The sequence below is a fragment of the Pteropus alecto genome, unplaced genomic scaffold (assembly GCF_000325575.1).
Source record: "Pteropus alecto unplaced genomic scaffold, ASM32557v1 scaffold106, whole genome shotgun sequence".
Taxonomy (NCBI): Eukaryota; Metazoa; Chordata; class Mammalia; order Chiroptera; family Pteropodidae; genus Pteropus; species Pteropus alecto.
Window position 1 is genome coordinate 19,061,512 of NW_006442103.1, and position 16,129 is coordinate 19,077,640.

At 49.3% G+C, this 16,129-nt stretch overlaps 3 protein-coding genes and 1 pseudogene across 3 annotated transcripts in view; 2 read left to right on the top strand and 2 right to left on the bottom strand.

The window, feature by feature from the left end:
* TMOD4 (tropomodulin 4) overlaps positions 1-2,065 on the bottom strand; it is a 4,056-nt gene extending 1,991 nt beyond the window's left edge. Inside the window, exons 1-3 of the mRNA XM_015595551.2 lie at positions 1,229-2,065; positions 895-1,051; positions 449-565 (exon numbers count right to left, since the gene is read on the bottom strand). Of these exons, the coding sequence (XP_015451037.1) occupies positions 449-565; positions 895-1,051; positions 1,229-1,351 (397 nt within the window). The 5' untranslated portion in view covers positions 1,352-2,065. The remainder of the gene's footprint in view (positions 1-448; positions 566-894; positions 1,052-1,228) is intronic.
* Positions 2,066-3,055: 990 nt separating this feature from the next.
* On the bottom strand, positions 3,056-12,808 carry VPS72 (vacuolar protein sorting 72 homolog). The gene is made up of 6 exons (XM_006919764.3): positions 12,587-12,808; positions 9,161-9,313; positions 8,873-8,987; positions 8,295-8,471; positions 3,976-4,120; positions 3,056-3,649 (listed from the first exon to the last, which is right to left on the bottom strand). Exons 1-6 carry the CDS (start codon positions 12,701-12,703, stop codon positions 3,262-3,264), a joined length of 1,095 nt encoding a protein of 364 aa, XP_006919826.1. The 5' UTR covers positions 12,704-12,808; the 3' UTR covers positions 3,056-3,261.
* Positions 12,809-12,895: 87 nt separating this feature from the next.
* Positions 12,896-16,129, top strand: part of PIP5K1A (phosphatidylinositol-4-phosphate 5-kinase type 1 alpha) — a 36,370-nt gene continuing 33,136 nt past the window's right edge. Inside the window, exon 1 of the mRNA XM_015595447.2 lies at positions 12,896-13,029. The gene's annotated coding sequence lies outside the window, so the exon portion shown is untranslated. The remainder of the gene's footprint in view (positions 13,030-16,129) is intronic.
* On the top strand, positions 15,005-15,123 carry LOC112469200 (annotated as a pseudogene).

A 16,129-nucleotide genomic window follows, 5' to 3' on the forward strand; every position in this document is an offset into this window, starting at 1 on the left:
AGCACCCCCCGCCCCCATCTGAATGTTGTATTGTTAAAGCCTGACCTCTTCCCCTCTTCCACAGAGGTTTCCCCGCTCCCTCGGCCCCAGGGTCCGTCCTGTAAATTGCTCGAGGCACTAGTTTTTAAAACAATGACACTAAGGGAAGCTCCCTAAGGAGCCACTAGGGGGTGAGGAAGCCTGTCAGACTCCCTCATGTTTTCAGCCAGAATAGTTCCACTTTTATTTGCTTTATAATCTCTAGAAAATTGCCCTTGAGATGTTAACTTATTAAAAATGAGCGAATGACTACATAAACAAACAAGCCAATTAAGAAAAGTCAAAAACGACTACTCGAGGCTTTCTCAAACATCATGTCCTGGTTCAGGGCCTTCCCCACTAGTCCCATGCCACGAAGAGGACTCCTTCACGATCTTCCCACCCTCCCCAGCTTCCCACGGCTGCCCACCTGCAATGTCACACATTTCAGCATCTGTGGCATGGGCCAGGGCCTCCTCCAGCTCGGGCTCCAGAGTGATCTGCTCCTCTGCTGGAATTTCCCTCTTGGGCTGAATGTAGGGTTTGCCTGATGGAGAGGAAGGTAGAGGTCTTTTCTCCCAAGATTCAGGTAGAGGTCTTTTCTCCCAAGATCCCGGCCTCCAGTTTCCTGTCCTTCTCCAGGGGGTGGGATGCTGGTCACTAGGCGCCACTGGACAGCCTGAGTCCTCTACCAGCTCAGAACTCCTGGGTCCCCCGACCTCGTGAGGGCTGGAGAGTGCAGGCTGGCATGCAGGAATCAGGGCAGCCGAGTTTGCGGGCAGCTAGGAGCCGGCAGGTGAGAGGGAAGCGGGAGGGGGCACGTGGGAGAGACAGCCATTTGGGTTCCGGGAGGCATGGATGTCAGGGGCTCCGTACCCTTCTTCTCGCCTGTGAAGGGCACCAAGTCATCGCGCTCTTTGACCTCTAGTGCCTGCTGCTCCAGGTACTGCAGAAGGGCGTCTCGGTCCAGGGGCCCCGTCGGGCTCTTCTTCGTCTGGTCGCGTTGTCTTAGTCCAGCTGGCAGGAGCATGTTCTTAGGGATGAGTTTTGGGGAGCATGTCAGACCTCCCCTCCAGGGCTCCCTAAAACATCTCCAGATACCTTTTCCCTGGCCCTCCTGGGACTCCAGGACCTGTAGGCAGCCCTGGGCCCCGCACCCTTCCCCAAATGCCTAGGGGGCCGCCCCTGGTCCCTGTGCTGGAGCCCCTACCTCGGGGTCCATCTCCTGCAGCTCGCAGTCCAGCTGCTCTAGCTCCTCGGGGCTCAAGGTCCTCAGGATCTCATCTTCATCTATGTCTCTGTATTTCTCCAGTTCCTTCTGATATGATGACATGACGGCCCCCACCCCCTGCCCACTGTGTGGCACTCACGGAGCCTGGGGGACATGGGGAAAGTGGTCAGATGATGGAAAGACGGAGGTAGACACAGCAGGGACACAAGGGCCCAGCCAGGAGGCAGAACAATGAACTGGGTGCCTTGGTTAGAAATCTAGTTGGGCGATGACAGGCGGGGTTAGACGAGGTTGCTTAGTTAGAACCAGAGCCTCCTTCTTCATGCTTCCCCAGCTTCCAGCCACTCTGGATGGGGATCCCGGGCATCCAGGCTGGGTTTGTCCTCCCACTGTATGTGGAGAGGGCCCGGCAGCACCCTTCCCATAACCTCGCCCGTCGGTGCCTCTTGACCTAGCACGGCTGCCGGGAGCCCTGCCAGCCCGCCTGGCCCCATGCCCAGTTCCTATTGAAAAGAAGGGGGGCAGGCAGAGAGCTTCAGGGGTATTCTTCTCTCTTCCTCATAATCCGGTCTTTTTCCTAAACTGGTTTAAGAAAGCGAGGAGGATCGGGGAGAAGAGTTCTCTTACCCACCCTCACTCCTTTTATTGTGGGGATCGAGATTCCACTGTTTACTGAAATTCTAAATCCTAAGGAAAAGTAGGGGCTCACAGGAGGTGGGGGGCGGGTACTTCCAGGTTGGGGTCACGGTGGTACAGTCTCAGGAGGAGGGACTGCGTCCCCAAATTTGTCCCTGGCTTTGGACAGGAAGGTGACACCAGACCAATGGGTAGGATTCCTTCTCTTATTGTGGGGATCGAGATTCCACTGTTTACTGAAATTCTAAATCCTAAGGAAAAGTAGGGGCTCACAGGAGGTGGGGGGCGGGTACTTCCAGGTTGGGGTCACGGTGGTACAGTCTCAGGAGGAGGGACTGCGTCCCCAAATTTGTCCCTGGCTTTGGACAGGAAGGTGACACCAGACCAATGGGTAGGAAATGCCTTCTAAATAGAATAAAGTTTCTTTAAAAACAGTGGGAGGATTAAACTTGTACGATCTTTTACAATATGAAAAATACGCACAGGCTACACATACACACCATGCTGAATGTGAAAGATCCAGAACGTGTGTGATACGTGGACAATGTGAACTACAGCGTTAGGGGACATGACGGACAGCAGCAGAAACGTACACTGAATGACAGAGACAGGGACACACTTTGTATCGTTCCCATTAGGAGCCACCGCTGTCCTCCCACTTCCCACCACGAGCCCCCTGCCTTCCCCACCTACCAGTCCTGGCGGCCACCTCCTCACCTCCCCGTCCGTTGGTCAGTCTGTCTGCCCTACTGGAGCACTGTCTCAGCAGCAGGAGGAGCCCGGTGCCGGGGGAAAGGGTGGGGGAACAGTGAGCTCAGCATTTTATTATTTTAGCTCTGGCCAGGTGGGGGGTAGTGGGAGATCACATATACACAGCCCCCATACCCTGCCCAGCCCTGAGAGCCTCTAGTGGCCACTAACAGCCATGACACCTCCTGCCTTTCCCTTGGTGCAGGCTGCAGTCCTAGAAACCGGAGTTCCAGCAGAATCAGATAGTTGCTGCCTATTTGGTGCCTGCTATACTCAAAGCAGTGACTATAAGGTGATACAAAGGTGAATATAAGGGTTTTGTTTGGGTGTCTGATTTGGAGGTGTTTCTAATCTAGTTGGAAGAATGACGACTCATGATAGTAAACACTCAAGACGTTCACAAACACTTCGTGATGCCAATTGTAGATTAGACACCAGACAAAAGGGACCTTTCTATTTTATTAGATTGAAGAACAGAACACCAGGAGGAACTGGGGGAAAGATGGTGAAAGGGATACAGAAAAAGGCTGGGCAAAGGGTAGAGATGACAAAGGGAAGCAGGGAGAGAAAGGGGAACACAGAGCCCCACGTCAGGGCAGGAAACAGGTGTCTGAGGACGAGACACCTCATTTGATGACGATTTTCTGGCGCAAGGCTCGCGGCCCAGAGCCAGGCAGGGGCTCAGGGGGTGGCGGCCCCGGGCCCAGGGCCGAGGCGGCGGGCGGCAGCCCGTGGGCAGTGATGTACTTCTTGTAGGCCTCGCGGATGATCTTGAAGGCTCGAGCAGTGGCGTAGGGTATGTCTGTCACAGGGTCCCGGTACAGGGCGGGGCGATGGGTCACTGGGCACACCTCCCGAACAGGGACCTTTGGGGCCCGCCCTTGGGGAAACCATGCCTCAAATGTCGCATCGTCGCTAAAGGTGATGAAAGTACGTGAGCAGCGGGCAGGAGGGACGGCGGGCCCGGGCCCGGTGCTGGCAGTCAATGCGGAAGCCGTGGGGGCAGGCTCGAGTCTGAGGGGAAAGACCGAGAAAGACACGAAGCTGAGGCGAGAAGACAGCAGGTAAAGAAAGAGGCCAGCGGTGAGGCAAGGGGAGGAGGCGGGGTGATGGCCGCACTCGGAGGGACGCTATTCAGTGACAGACGGGACCAGAATAACGAATGACAGAGAAAACGGCAAAGACGGAGGAGAGAGAGGCTGAAAGAGAGAAACGGGAGCTGAGGGAGAGGGGCTGAGACCGCCCAGGGCCGGGGAGTCGTGGCAGGGGTGCAGGCGACATGGGCGCCCGCGCTCAGCTGGAGGAAGGAGCCCTGCCCCCTCTCCCCGGGCGTCACTCACCCTTCCACGTCCACGGTCTCTTCCCTGGGGCCTGGCTCCCCAACCAGCGGCACCGTCACTGAGTGGTAGGTGATGATGGGCCCCGGGCACTTCCGCTTCTTGTGAACCTGCTTCTTCTTGTCCGCCTCCAGCCGCTCGTACGTCTCTTGAGGGTCAAAGGAAAGAAGAAGAGGACGGTCGCCCCCTTCCCACAGCCCACTCCTGCCCCACGGCCTCTCGGTCACCTTCCTGGCTGCCGAGCCACCGCCTGCCCGCCCGTGAGGAAAGTCCGTCAGGCCCTCCAGCACCTTCCATTTCCTGAGGGTTCTGCTCACCTGTCTGCTCATCGTTTCCCAAGTCCCCTGGGGTCCTCCCTCACTCAGAACAGCGGGACTTCCGAGCCGGACGGGGCCCTGTGAGGAGGAGCTTGCCCATTGCCCGACACCCCTACAGCTGCCCTGTCAACCCGCTCTGTCCCCGGCAGGGCACTGCGTGTTTCGGCATCTCTAGTCATTAGAGTTCTTTCCTATATTGAGCTGAAATTCACTTCCTGATGACACTGTCATCAGGCCATAAAGGACACGAGTCTAATCTGTCTTCCACACGACAGTCCTCTAAGTAGCTGAAATTAGTGTCCACGTGTCTCCAGGCTGATCATGACACCCATTCCAGCGACCCATTCCTCATCCAACACGGTTTGGAGTCAACTCCCTCCTCCTGCCGCCCCTGAGCCTAGGACGCTCCTCTGTGACTGTACCCATCGCAGTCAGTGGCAGAGGTTGCAAGCTGGCAGCCCACTTAGGTGTTTTGTTTGGTCTGGATAGTGTTTTAAAGAAAAATTTGAATTAGTTGTTGACATTTAAAAATTAGACAATACATACAAATACAGAGATTCCTGGTCTCTCTTAAAGAAAAAAATAAACCCTGGCAACCCTGGGTCTGCATCTCCCATGGCAACAGTAACTGTCCCTGCTGCAGGCGTCCCTTCCAGTTCACCGCAGTCCCCCTGGCTGGACCTGTGACTCTGCTCCACGGCAGTTCGTTATTGGTACGCGCGTCTCCTTAAGGGCAGCGACTGTGGCTCGTATCACCTACATGTTTCCGGTTGTGCAGCATTTGGCAGAACAGGCACGTGACAAATATGTTATTGCGTAAATAGATTGATGAAAAGATTCTTGGTCCCTTTCCTCCAAATTAACTCCAAATGTCTGTGTCCTTAGACGTCGGCACCAGAAACGCCATCGTCTAGATGAAGTCTGACCAGAAGAGTCCCCAGGAACCCCTCAAGTGATTAACCTTAATGTTGTTTTCTTCCCTGAGCCAACCTTCCGACCCTTTCCTCTTGCAAACACGTCCCTGTCCTCTGCAACTTCTGCTCCATCATCAGCCAACTCATCTAGATCCTCGAGTCCCTCACTCAGCATTCCTTCCAGAACTTGCCTTACTGGAAGCCTGTCGCCCACTGTGGCCAGCACTCTGCAGCCCTTGGTGGAAGCTGCCCGTCCCCTCCCACCCCACGCAGGACGTGCCTGTGAGCTGAGCCCGCTGCAGCTTTTCCATCACGACTCTGCCACCTGCCGCGCCCTCGCTTCTCTTCTGAGACCCGTCTGACAACCGCGATCACTTTCTCTCCTTCCTGGTCGCGGTCGCTCCCTCACTCCAGGACTTCGGCAATGACTCTCGCTCTTCCTCTCCACCTCGATTCCTATCATCTGAGGTCACCTGGTGACTTCAAAGTGCACGCAGGTAGCCCCTTCCCACCACTTCCCCACCGTTTCTTCACCACGTCATCTCTCGACCACCTTCCTGTCCACGACAGGCTACTTACCCATCCAGTTACAGATACAGCTTAGGCGCTGTCACTGCCTGAAATGGCCCAGCTCTGAAATATTCAAAGTCAGACATCCAGGCTGTGACCCCAACACCCGATGCTTCCGGTCTGTCCATTCCACTGCTCTGGATACCTCTGTCTCCTGCCTCCTCGGCCCTTCTCATACATGGACATGTCCTCACTCCGTCAGGCCGTTCCAGCCTTCATTTCCCTTTTAAAACGAGCTCGGGTTCCTCAGTCTATGATATCATTCATTCTCTTGTCAATCTAAACTCCCTCGCCCAGACCTGGATGGCTGAGTGCTACTGTATGAAACTTATACAACAGGTATAATTGGACCAGAACACATTCATGGTGCCAAACTTCAACAGACGCCCAACGCCAGCAGATAATCCTGTCTCTACAACAACTCCCGACGCTCTGCGCTCTCCTCGGGCTTCCAAGTCTGTCCCCAACTCCTGACGGATGACAGTGCCCGAAAGACATCAGGCGAGGACCACTGCATGTCCTGCTCTGAATTTCCAAACCCGCAGGTCTGAGCCCCCCGCCCCTCCATCCTAACTTAGGCCCAGTCCTCCACCTGTGCGCCACGCCCGCCTCCCTCCTCCCACTTCTCCAGAAACCTACACTGCTAACTCCCCGTTCTTGCTTTATCATCAAACTCGTTCAGTTGCTTCTCACAAAAGATACAGTCCCTCCAAACCTCAAATAAAACAAGGAAAACTCTACCTTGACTCCAGACTCCCTTACAGCTTCTATCCCCTCTCCTACCCTTCATAGCCGACCTTTTTGTCTTTCCAACCAGCTTCAAAATGCTCTGGTCCCCAAAAAGTGCCCCCTAAGGTCATCTCTGACCTCCATGTCACCTAAACCAATGGGCACTACGCCGTGTCCTCTCTACCGGCATCTCGGCAGCCTTCAGCAGTGATTCTACCTTGAAACATTCTCTTTCTTTGGTGTTCTTAAGACAGACTCTCCTGCAGTGTCTGACTCTCTGGCCACACCTCAGGTTCTTCTCTATGCTCGTCTTGTACGAGACCATTTCATTTTAGTGTCTGCAGGACTCTCGTGAGCCTCTGTGTTCTCTCCTCACTCTACGCTTTCTCCTGGATTAATCGGATCCACTCCAGTGCCATCAATTACCGCCCATATTCTAAAGGCTTCCAAGTTTATGTTTCCAGCTCAGATCTCCCGTCTCAGCGCAATTTATATTTATATTTACATTTACATTTTTACATTTATATTTATATCTACATTTACATTTTTACATTTACATTTATATTTATATTTACATTTACATTTAACTGACCACTCAGCACTGCAAAAATTGCTCACAGATGCCTCAAATTCAACAGGTTCTAAGTGAACTTACTATTTTCCCCCTGCTGAAGCTGCCCCCCGGGAGTCCCCTGTCAGTTACTGATGGCAGAAGCCTGGGCGTCACTCTCCTTACAGTGGCCTGAACCAATCATTGTGGTCAAAGGATGCAGACTGTGATTACGGTGACATCAAGGTGACCTCGTTGTGATGGTTCTCAGTCATTTACGTGTTTCGAGGGATAGCTACTGTTTTAAAGTACCGAGTTGCTGTTTTACGGATAAAGATTATATTTCGCATTTTAAAGCCAATACAAATGTCCCAATTTAAAACCAATTAAAAAAAAAAGTCATGAGCATACACCCTGAAGATGTTGGAGAGGAACTAAATCTTCTCCCAATCATTATAGTCTTTAGAGTTAAGTTATCAAAAGTTCAAAACTATGATTAAACTGGAGTGGGTTGTATCCCATAATCTTCCATGCCACGGTAAAACTGCATTTTCGTTACGCGTGTTCCACTACATGTGCTTGCCAAAGAAAGAGAAAGGGATTCAGAGAGAGAGAGAAGAAATTCATACTGCAGGTGATTCTACCTGTCATTTCACTCAGCGGGAGTACATCCCAGAGGGAGCACACGATGGGAGGTGTGACAGCTGTGTTCCCTCAATTTCTCACATACCTCTCATGATTTGAGACTCTCACCGCCCTATAAAGAAATGTATGTTTTTCGTACAATACATTACTGTACACGATTGTGTACCCAAGGGCATATAAACTGAAGAGATGTGTTACAAATTTTACTCAAAAGCAATTTATCGCACGAACTGGCTGACCCTACTGAATTTCTAATTCTCCTGATAGTTAGAGGAGGCATTTTGTGAACAAGAAAGCAAGATGCGAGGCGGTTGCGTAGTTTGCTTGCAGCCTTACAGCAAGTGAACAACAGAACTAGGATTTGAACTCGGTTTTATACAACTCTTATTTCACACCAAAGTACTTCAATAAATCTTGCTCTTCAAAGCCTTCATAACTGCCTAGTTCCTCGCTCCTAATTACTTACTTGCCCCATTTTTTCCTTCCGAGTCCCTTGTGTCAAATCTCCACCTCTCCCATTCTCTGGGCCCTCCAGGTCTCAGTTTTTCTCTTGCTCCTCAGCCCCTACACCCACTGTTCCCCAAGTCGCAGACTGACCCAGTGAGCGTAAGTTGAGCTCCTCTGTGATCTTGGCCTCCCTGAGCAGCTCCTCCTGGGTCAGTGGCCGCTCGCAGTGGGGCCCCTTTCGCCGCCGTGACTGGCCCTGCCTCTCCTGTACCCGAAGGAAAGTCTGTCGTGTATGTTCGGCTGTAGACTGTCGCATGGACTTCCGACCTGGGAAGGAAGTCAGAGAGCAAGAAATCTTTGAATTCGTGTCCACCTCCTTTGTTTATTTTTTTAGTTTTAAAACTTTATTTGGAAATCATTTTTAACTTTAAAAAAAGTTGCAAGAATAGTACAAAGAACACCCACGTATCTTTTACCCAGATCACCTTCTATTAACGTTTCGCCCCATCTGCATTGTGTGTATATGTTTTTTTCTTAAAAATCTGAGAGTTCAGTTGCACACATCATGGCTCTCTACCCCTAAAGATTTCAGTGTGTCTTTCCTGAGAATAAGGATTTCCCTTACATAATCATAATATAGTTGTTAACTTCAGTAAATTTGACACTGACACAATAACTTTTCTCCTCATATTCCAGTTCTGCCAGGTGACCCAAACGCCCGCACTCACTGTCAGAGCCATCGTCCTGCAATTCCAGCGGTAGCAGCGCCTTCTCTTCTCGGGCCTTCTGAGAGCCACCAGCTGGGGTGCTGACCTTTCGAGGCCTCAAGCTCTTCAGAGGCTCCTGGGGACGGATTAGAAACAGACACCAGGGAATGGACAGATAAGGAGCAAGATGAGACTATTAACAGGAAACTAGCACTGTAGGAAATGGGACTGGTGTGGGGAGAACCTGCATCTGACGAAAGGGAGAACAGGAATGAAGAAAGTCCACGCGAGCCGGGACTTCCCCCGCACCTTATAGGCTGTGGTGACGACGCGGCGCTTCCTTCTCGGCTCTTCTGCTTCTCCATCACTGGATGGCTCATCCCCTTCGTCGATGTCAAAGTCAGAGTCCACCTCGTCCTCTGTGTCTGACTGGTCCCCTTGATACTCATCGTCTCCTGATTCCTGAGGATACAGGGAGGTGAGGCTCTCGCTGGCATCGGAGCCATTAAAGCCGCTCCCAGAGGAACAGAATCTCTTTGCTTTCTTCGTAAGGGCCGCCCCTCTCCTTCCCGGACCAGCTCTTCATTTTCCTTGGGCAAGAAACCCTCCTCGCTGATGGCGTCTGCCTCCAGCACCGCCCTTTCCAACACTGACTGACAGCCCGATTCCTGTAGCACGCCATGCTAAGTTCTAGGGTAAATAGGATATACTTTGGTCCCAGGGGCATTACAGTCTAGTAAGAGGGCAGGACATAATTATGAAAGGACGTTTTAACACAAGGCAACATATGAAGTACCAGATGGCAATTAAATGTTACAGGTGTTCAGAGGAAGGCACACTTGCTATGGGGCTGGTAGCCTGGGGAGGTTTAAATATCACACTTTATCCCTTTAGACCAAGGGCTGGCAACATTTTCTGTAAAGGGATAGATTAAAACAGGTAATGAGCCAGATTTTGCCAGTGGTCTGTAGTTTGCTAAACCCTGCTTTAGACTGTAAAGCATGAAGGGAACTTGAACCATGGTTAAAAATACTGGTAGTATTTGGACAGCCAAGAGGAAAGAGGGACTCGTGGGGAGAGGGAGTAGCAAGAACGAAGCAGCAGGGTGGTGTACAGCACGTTTATGGAATAAGGATTTAGACCTAAGTAGAGCAGGAGCTTTGCCTCTGGCGAGAAGTCTTCCTAGCTGACTGCCTGCGGCTCCAGCACAGCCTCCTTTCAACGTCAATCGATCGCCCTATAGGTCTATAAGAGTTGAAAAGAAGGTTGCACTCGAGCTATAGAGGAACTTAAATGTGGCTAATGAGCTTCTGACTTTAAGTTGGAGGCCGGTGGTTCTCGATCGTCTCCCTCTTCTTGTTTTTCCCAGCAACGATCATTGTCGAAGGAAACTAAAGTTACTGCGAGGTATGTCTCATTCCTCAAGTGTGTTGGGACAGGAAAATTGATACGACTACGTATAGTGGGGAGCCGCAGAATATTTGAGGGGAGAGGAAAAATGCACCTAAGGGGTGTTGTAGAAAGCTCTGGAAGCGATGAAATGGGCCGGAGTAGAGAACATGGAGTACAGCCTGGACCTGAGGTGATGCAAACTAGGGCCAGCATGGCGCCATACTGGAAAGGAAAGAGAAAAAACACGGGAGGCAGAGGATTTGACTGGGCGGGGTAGTGCCTCGCACATGTGGCTCTCTCTTCAATCATTGATGCAGGCTAATGGGCTAATCTTGGGGTACACGCTGCCAGAGTAAGCAAATAACAGAGACCGCTGACACTCCAAGCCAGTCAGAGTTCTATCTTGCACTGATGACCATCACTTCCTCTCAAACGATGTTTGTGAAAGACAGCCGGGGCACACGTTAATCCCCTCGGCTCTGACCTGGTATTAAGTCACATTGCCAGAGTGCAGTAGTACAACTACTCATTAGCTTAGAGCCCAATTGCAATGTTTTTGCTGAGTTACGGATTTAGTACCATTCCTGTGGCTTTTATCAAGGATCACTAATAGACATGACTAGATAAGAAAAGGTTTTTACATCATCTACTAAACCCGTTACTTTATAGATCTTATATAAGGATGCGATTCTCCCTAGGACTAATACTGAGTAAGTTTGTCTCTCTTAAAGAACTTATATGCTTCTTTCTTACTAAAAAAAGAAATTCAGGGTTTGATTGCCAGGAAACTCACAGCTAAATTTAATATCAATTGGTATTATCATTTCAGCAGAGGCTCTGGTATAATTACTTTTGATCTGTCTCTATTTTTACTGTTCCTACTTTTTGTTTATATCGTAAGCCTCCTTAAATCCTTTTTGGAAGCATGACGGGTACATATTAAATAACGACTCGTAAAATGACAGGAATAGGAAAACAGCCTTTAGAAGAGGGATGAGAAAGTTCTATTTTAAACGAGCTGGTTAGGGCTGTGTAACTAATGACTCCCAACCAGCCACCTGGTTGGGAGTCCTGGGGACTCTATTGCCTTAATTCCTCTTGAACTCTCCTGTCTACGTTTCTCTACTCCCAACGCCTCCTTCAAACCATTCTCATGACAGAATGATCTTTCTAAAGTACAAATCTGATCATCTTCTCAATCCTCTGGATGAACAGGAAAATTCCTTAACATGGCTCACAAGGCCCTACATCATCTGGCCTGTGTCTACTTCCTCCATTCTTGCCAACCTTTATTCTCCTTCATGGAGAATGAGAGTAGATGTGCAGGTCCCACGCCAGGACTTCAGTGCCTTTACATGCTCTGCCCCATGCCCTCCGAGGACTAACCTTTCTCCTCCCCGTGCTCCCAGTCCTACTGCTCTTCATCCAGCCAAGACCTACTTTTCATATTGTCCTCAGCTTAACCATCATGTCCTCCAGGGAAAACCATCGCGATCAACAACTCTGGCTTCCACGCCTTACCACAAGACCCTACTTATTCTACCCCTTGTTCTACTCCTTATCACTCAGGATTTTAACTGACTGTTAACCTAGCTAGTTGCCCCATTTAAGGTCAAATGGGTGTTTTGAACAATGTATCCCTAGAGCCTATCACAGGGCTTTGATTGCTCTAGGTGCTCAACACATGCTTAAAGAATGGAAAGAGTCAACGGATACAAATTTAACAAATGCCAAGCCAATCCAGACACTGGACTGGGCGCTGGATGTACACTGTTGAACAAAACAGACCATCTCTAATCTTACAGAGCTCACGAACGAATAGGAAAGGATAAACAAGTAAGCAAACCAAATCTAATGACAAAGTGAAGTATGTTCTATGAAGGAAATATACGAGGACACTTTTTAGTACAAAGAAAGGTTATCTAGGGAGATAACCACTGAGATTTGAAAGCTGAAAAAGGAGTAGGCTAAGCCCCTCTATTTCTGGGAGGCTTCTTTCTATTCTTCAGGTGCATAACCAGCAGTGGGCCAACGGGTATAAACCGCGTGACTACGATGTGCCTTGCGCGCGCTAGACGTCAGAAGTGCGGTGACAGATGCAACTAGAGAAGTGCACGGTAGGTTCCTGCCACGTTCTGGGGTGTCTCCAGGCGGCTTCTCTATCCCCGCCCCGTCCGGGCTCTCGCTCCAGGTCTCCACCGCATCCCCCTGACTCGCCCACCCCGTGCGGGTATCACCCGCCAAGGCTCCGGCCTATTCCCCGCCCCGTTCTTTGTCCGAGGTTTCTCCCTTCGGGACTCCTCTTGGCTTCCTCCCCTCCCTCTGCCGGGGCCCGGCTCTTGCCTCCGTGAAACCCCCATAAGTCGTCTGGTAGAACTCATCTTCCTCCTCTGCCTCCAGGAGCCCAGAAAGCCGGTTCCCCGCGGTCTTCCGCGGGGCCCGGCCCCCAGCCAAACTCATTCCGCCTCCCGAGACTGCGCCGCCAACCTCGGCCTCCCTCCCAGCGCGGATCCCGGAGCTCGGCGCTCGACACCACTGCCTGCAGGTGGCCGGCGGCGGCGGAAGCCGGCCGTTCCAGGCAGAAGCAGCGGAGCGTCGAGGGGCGCCTAGTCCCGCCCCCTGGGCGGGCTTTACTCTTCAGCCCCGCCCACTCCCGCGCAGACACCACCCCCAAGCTCCTGCCGAAGCTCGCGCGGACCTGATCTGCAAGGATTCCTTTTGGTGACTCCAGGAGCCCCCACTCTAAGTCCAGAATTTGGGAGTCAACACGTTTTCATTTAGAAGAGGTCAGTCTCCCTCTGCTCTATTCCGTTTTCCATTCTGCTGCCCGTAGAAACCTTACTAAAAACCCAGACTTTTTCACTCTTCTACTCAAAAATCTTTAATGGCTCCCTGTATCTGCAGGATAAAGTCCAAAATCCTAGAGGCGGAATAGTAATGTGGTTAAGGGCAGAGCCTTGGAAAGCCAGATAGACCGGAGTTTGAGTTTGAACTTAGATCTTCTAGATGTGTGACTTTGGACGAGTTGCTTTGCCTCTCTGAATCTCAAGTTTGCTCATCTATAAAGTGGGACTGATAATAACTACTTTTGAAGGTTGTTGAGAAGAATAAGATGTAATCCTTGTAAATTACTTAGCACTGTATTAATAAGCACATAGATGTTTAGTAGGTGATAACTATTATTAACGTGGCATTCAAGAGCCTTCATAATTTAGCCTCTCCTTGTCTTTCTAACTTCACCTCCTGCCACATTATCTTATTATAGCATCACTTTCCTAACACCCAATTCTGTCGTGCCTCCATGCTTTTCCTTCTCATTAGACTCCCTGTCCTTTTTGTCTACCTGGCAAAATTCTAATTCTAAAACACAGTGAAGTCTTGCTGCACACCCATTCCTCTCTTCCCAGCACAGTTCTCATAACCATGGAGATCACGCCTCCTTGATTCTCTAATATAATTCTAATCTCAAATAGTCTGTGGTATCGTCAAACCTCCGTGTCAATTCGTCTTTCCATTTTTTATTCTGAAAATATGGTTTTCAAACCATACCACTTGTACATACTCTAAGATGGCACCTATTACACTTTATTCTAATGATTTCTGTGTCTGTCTCTTTCATTAGTCTGTGCTCTTTTCGAGGGCAGGGACTTTATCTTCTGTGTATACCAGGAACTCTCATAGTGCCTGGAACATCATTGGGGCTAAATAACACTAATTCAAAGAATGAATTAATGAATGACTAATTACATGAAATTGGTGCCCATCCTTTTATTCTCCCTCTATGTTGATCTTAGCAGCCTCTAGCCTCTCCATTCTGACATTAGAAATTGTTCTAAGACATAAAGGTCACTTTAATAAAGCTGTGTGTGTGTGTGTGTGTGTGTGTGCACATTATATCCTCCAAATCTGTATGTGCGGCCCTTTTTTGAGATCATCAGATTGCCCCCTGTTTCCAAAGTATATATTGGTGAACTCCCTTTTCTGTTTCCTTGGAAGCACTAATCCAACATGTCCTGCTCTGCCCCTTCTTCCACACCCTGCCACATCACCGCAGTTCTGCTATTCCAGGAATGTTACTGGGCAAGAGTGGCTCCATGAATCAGAGCACCCCAGGGATTGAGGGGGGGGGGAAGGGACAAGGATTGGGGGGAAAGATCGGAAACACCCCTTGCTCAACTTTTTCAATTTTGCCTTCATTCATATACTCAGGAGACATGGATTAGGCACCTACTCTGTGCCAGGCACTATTCTAGATCCGTGAGATAGAAAAGTGGATAAGATATAATCTTTGCCCTGAAATGTTCACAGTCTTAACGAGGGAGACAAAGAAGTAAACAGACTGCCATAATACAAGGTGGTAGGAGTAACAGTAGCCATTTTCTAGTACATAAAGGAGAAACAAAGCCCCCTAAGCTGCTGCAAAATAGGGATCTTTTCTGGAGGGCCAAAATTGAATTCGTAGCTCAAACCCCAGGGAGAAAATCCTGTTTGACCTACTGCATTGGTTAGTTAATTATTGGTCTATGTCCAACTTTTAAATCAGAAACAGCTTTACCTCTACACCAGCTGATTTATAAAATAACTCAGGAAATGGTAGCAACTCCACGCCTTTTATGGAAACAAGGATAATTTATTTAACAAATATTTATTGAATACCTATGACATAAATTCTGTGCTAGGCAGTGTACCCCCAAATGTCTAATTTTTGTACTGTTTAGTTGAGTGGGACCTATAGGTATAAGCAATTATAAAATACTTCAGATCTACAGCCATGCCACCCTGAACATGCCTGATTCCATCTGATCTTGGAAGCTAAGCAGGGTCGGGCCTGGTTAGTACTTGGATGGGAGACCACCTAGCAATACCAGGTGCTGTAGGCGTTAAAAAAAATACTTCAATGCTACGCAATTCCATTGCTATGGAATTGCAAATAGCAATCCAACCATTTGAAGTTTGTCTACCTTCAGTACCCAAAGGAGGGTGGATAATCCAGCAGGTGGCAGCAGGGAAACAATTATTTTAGATCTTGATGAAGAAGGGGTAGAAGGCAGAGATCAATGCCTGGGGATATTCTCCTAGGTTCCCTTTTGAAGATCCAGAAAACATCCGAATAAAAGATAACTGGGCATCTTGGGGCTACCATACCTAGGATTTTTTCCCATTCTTCTTCATTTATTCATTCCAGAAGTAATTATTGAGCCCCTACTATGTCTAGAATCACATCAGAAGAGGAGCTGAAGATACAAGAGTGAACCAAACAGTGGCTGGTCCCCAGCAGTTAGGTCTCTTCAGAGAGAGAGAGTCCTAGGTCTTCAGATCCCCACCAGAGCACTTTGTTAAAACTGGGCAGAGTTATGGGACAACATGGCTGGACCTTGAGATAATCGTGCTAAGCAAAATAAGTCAGACAGAAAAAGCTGAAAACCACATGATATGTTATATGTGGGATATAAACCTAAAAGCAACAAATGAACAGGACAAACAGAGACTCATGGACATGGACAATACACTAGTGGTTACCAGAGAGCGGGGAGGAGGAAGGTAGATGAGGTAAAAGGGGTCAAATATGTGGTGACAGAAATCTTGGGAAGTGAACACAATGCAATATATATATGCCTTACTGTTAAATTGTACACCTGAAACTTACTGGATTTTGTTAACCAATGTCACTATAAAAAATAAATATAAATAAAAATTTTAAAAATTAAGTAAATAAAAATAAAACTGGGCAGAGTTACTGCAAATCTAGACTAGGATGGGGGAATTTCTGTGTGTCGCTATGTCCTTTGGAGCATAGACAACCAACAGAAGCTTAGACTAGACTAGGATGGGGGAATTTCTGTGTGTCACCATGTCCTTTGGAGCATAGACAACCAACAGAAGCTT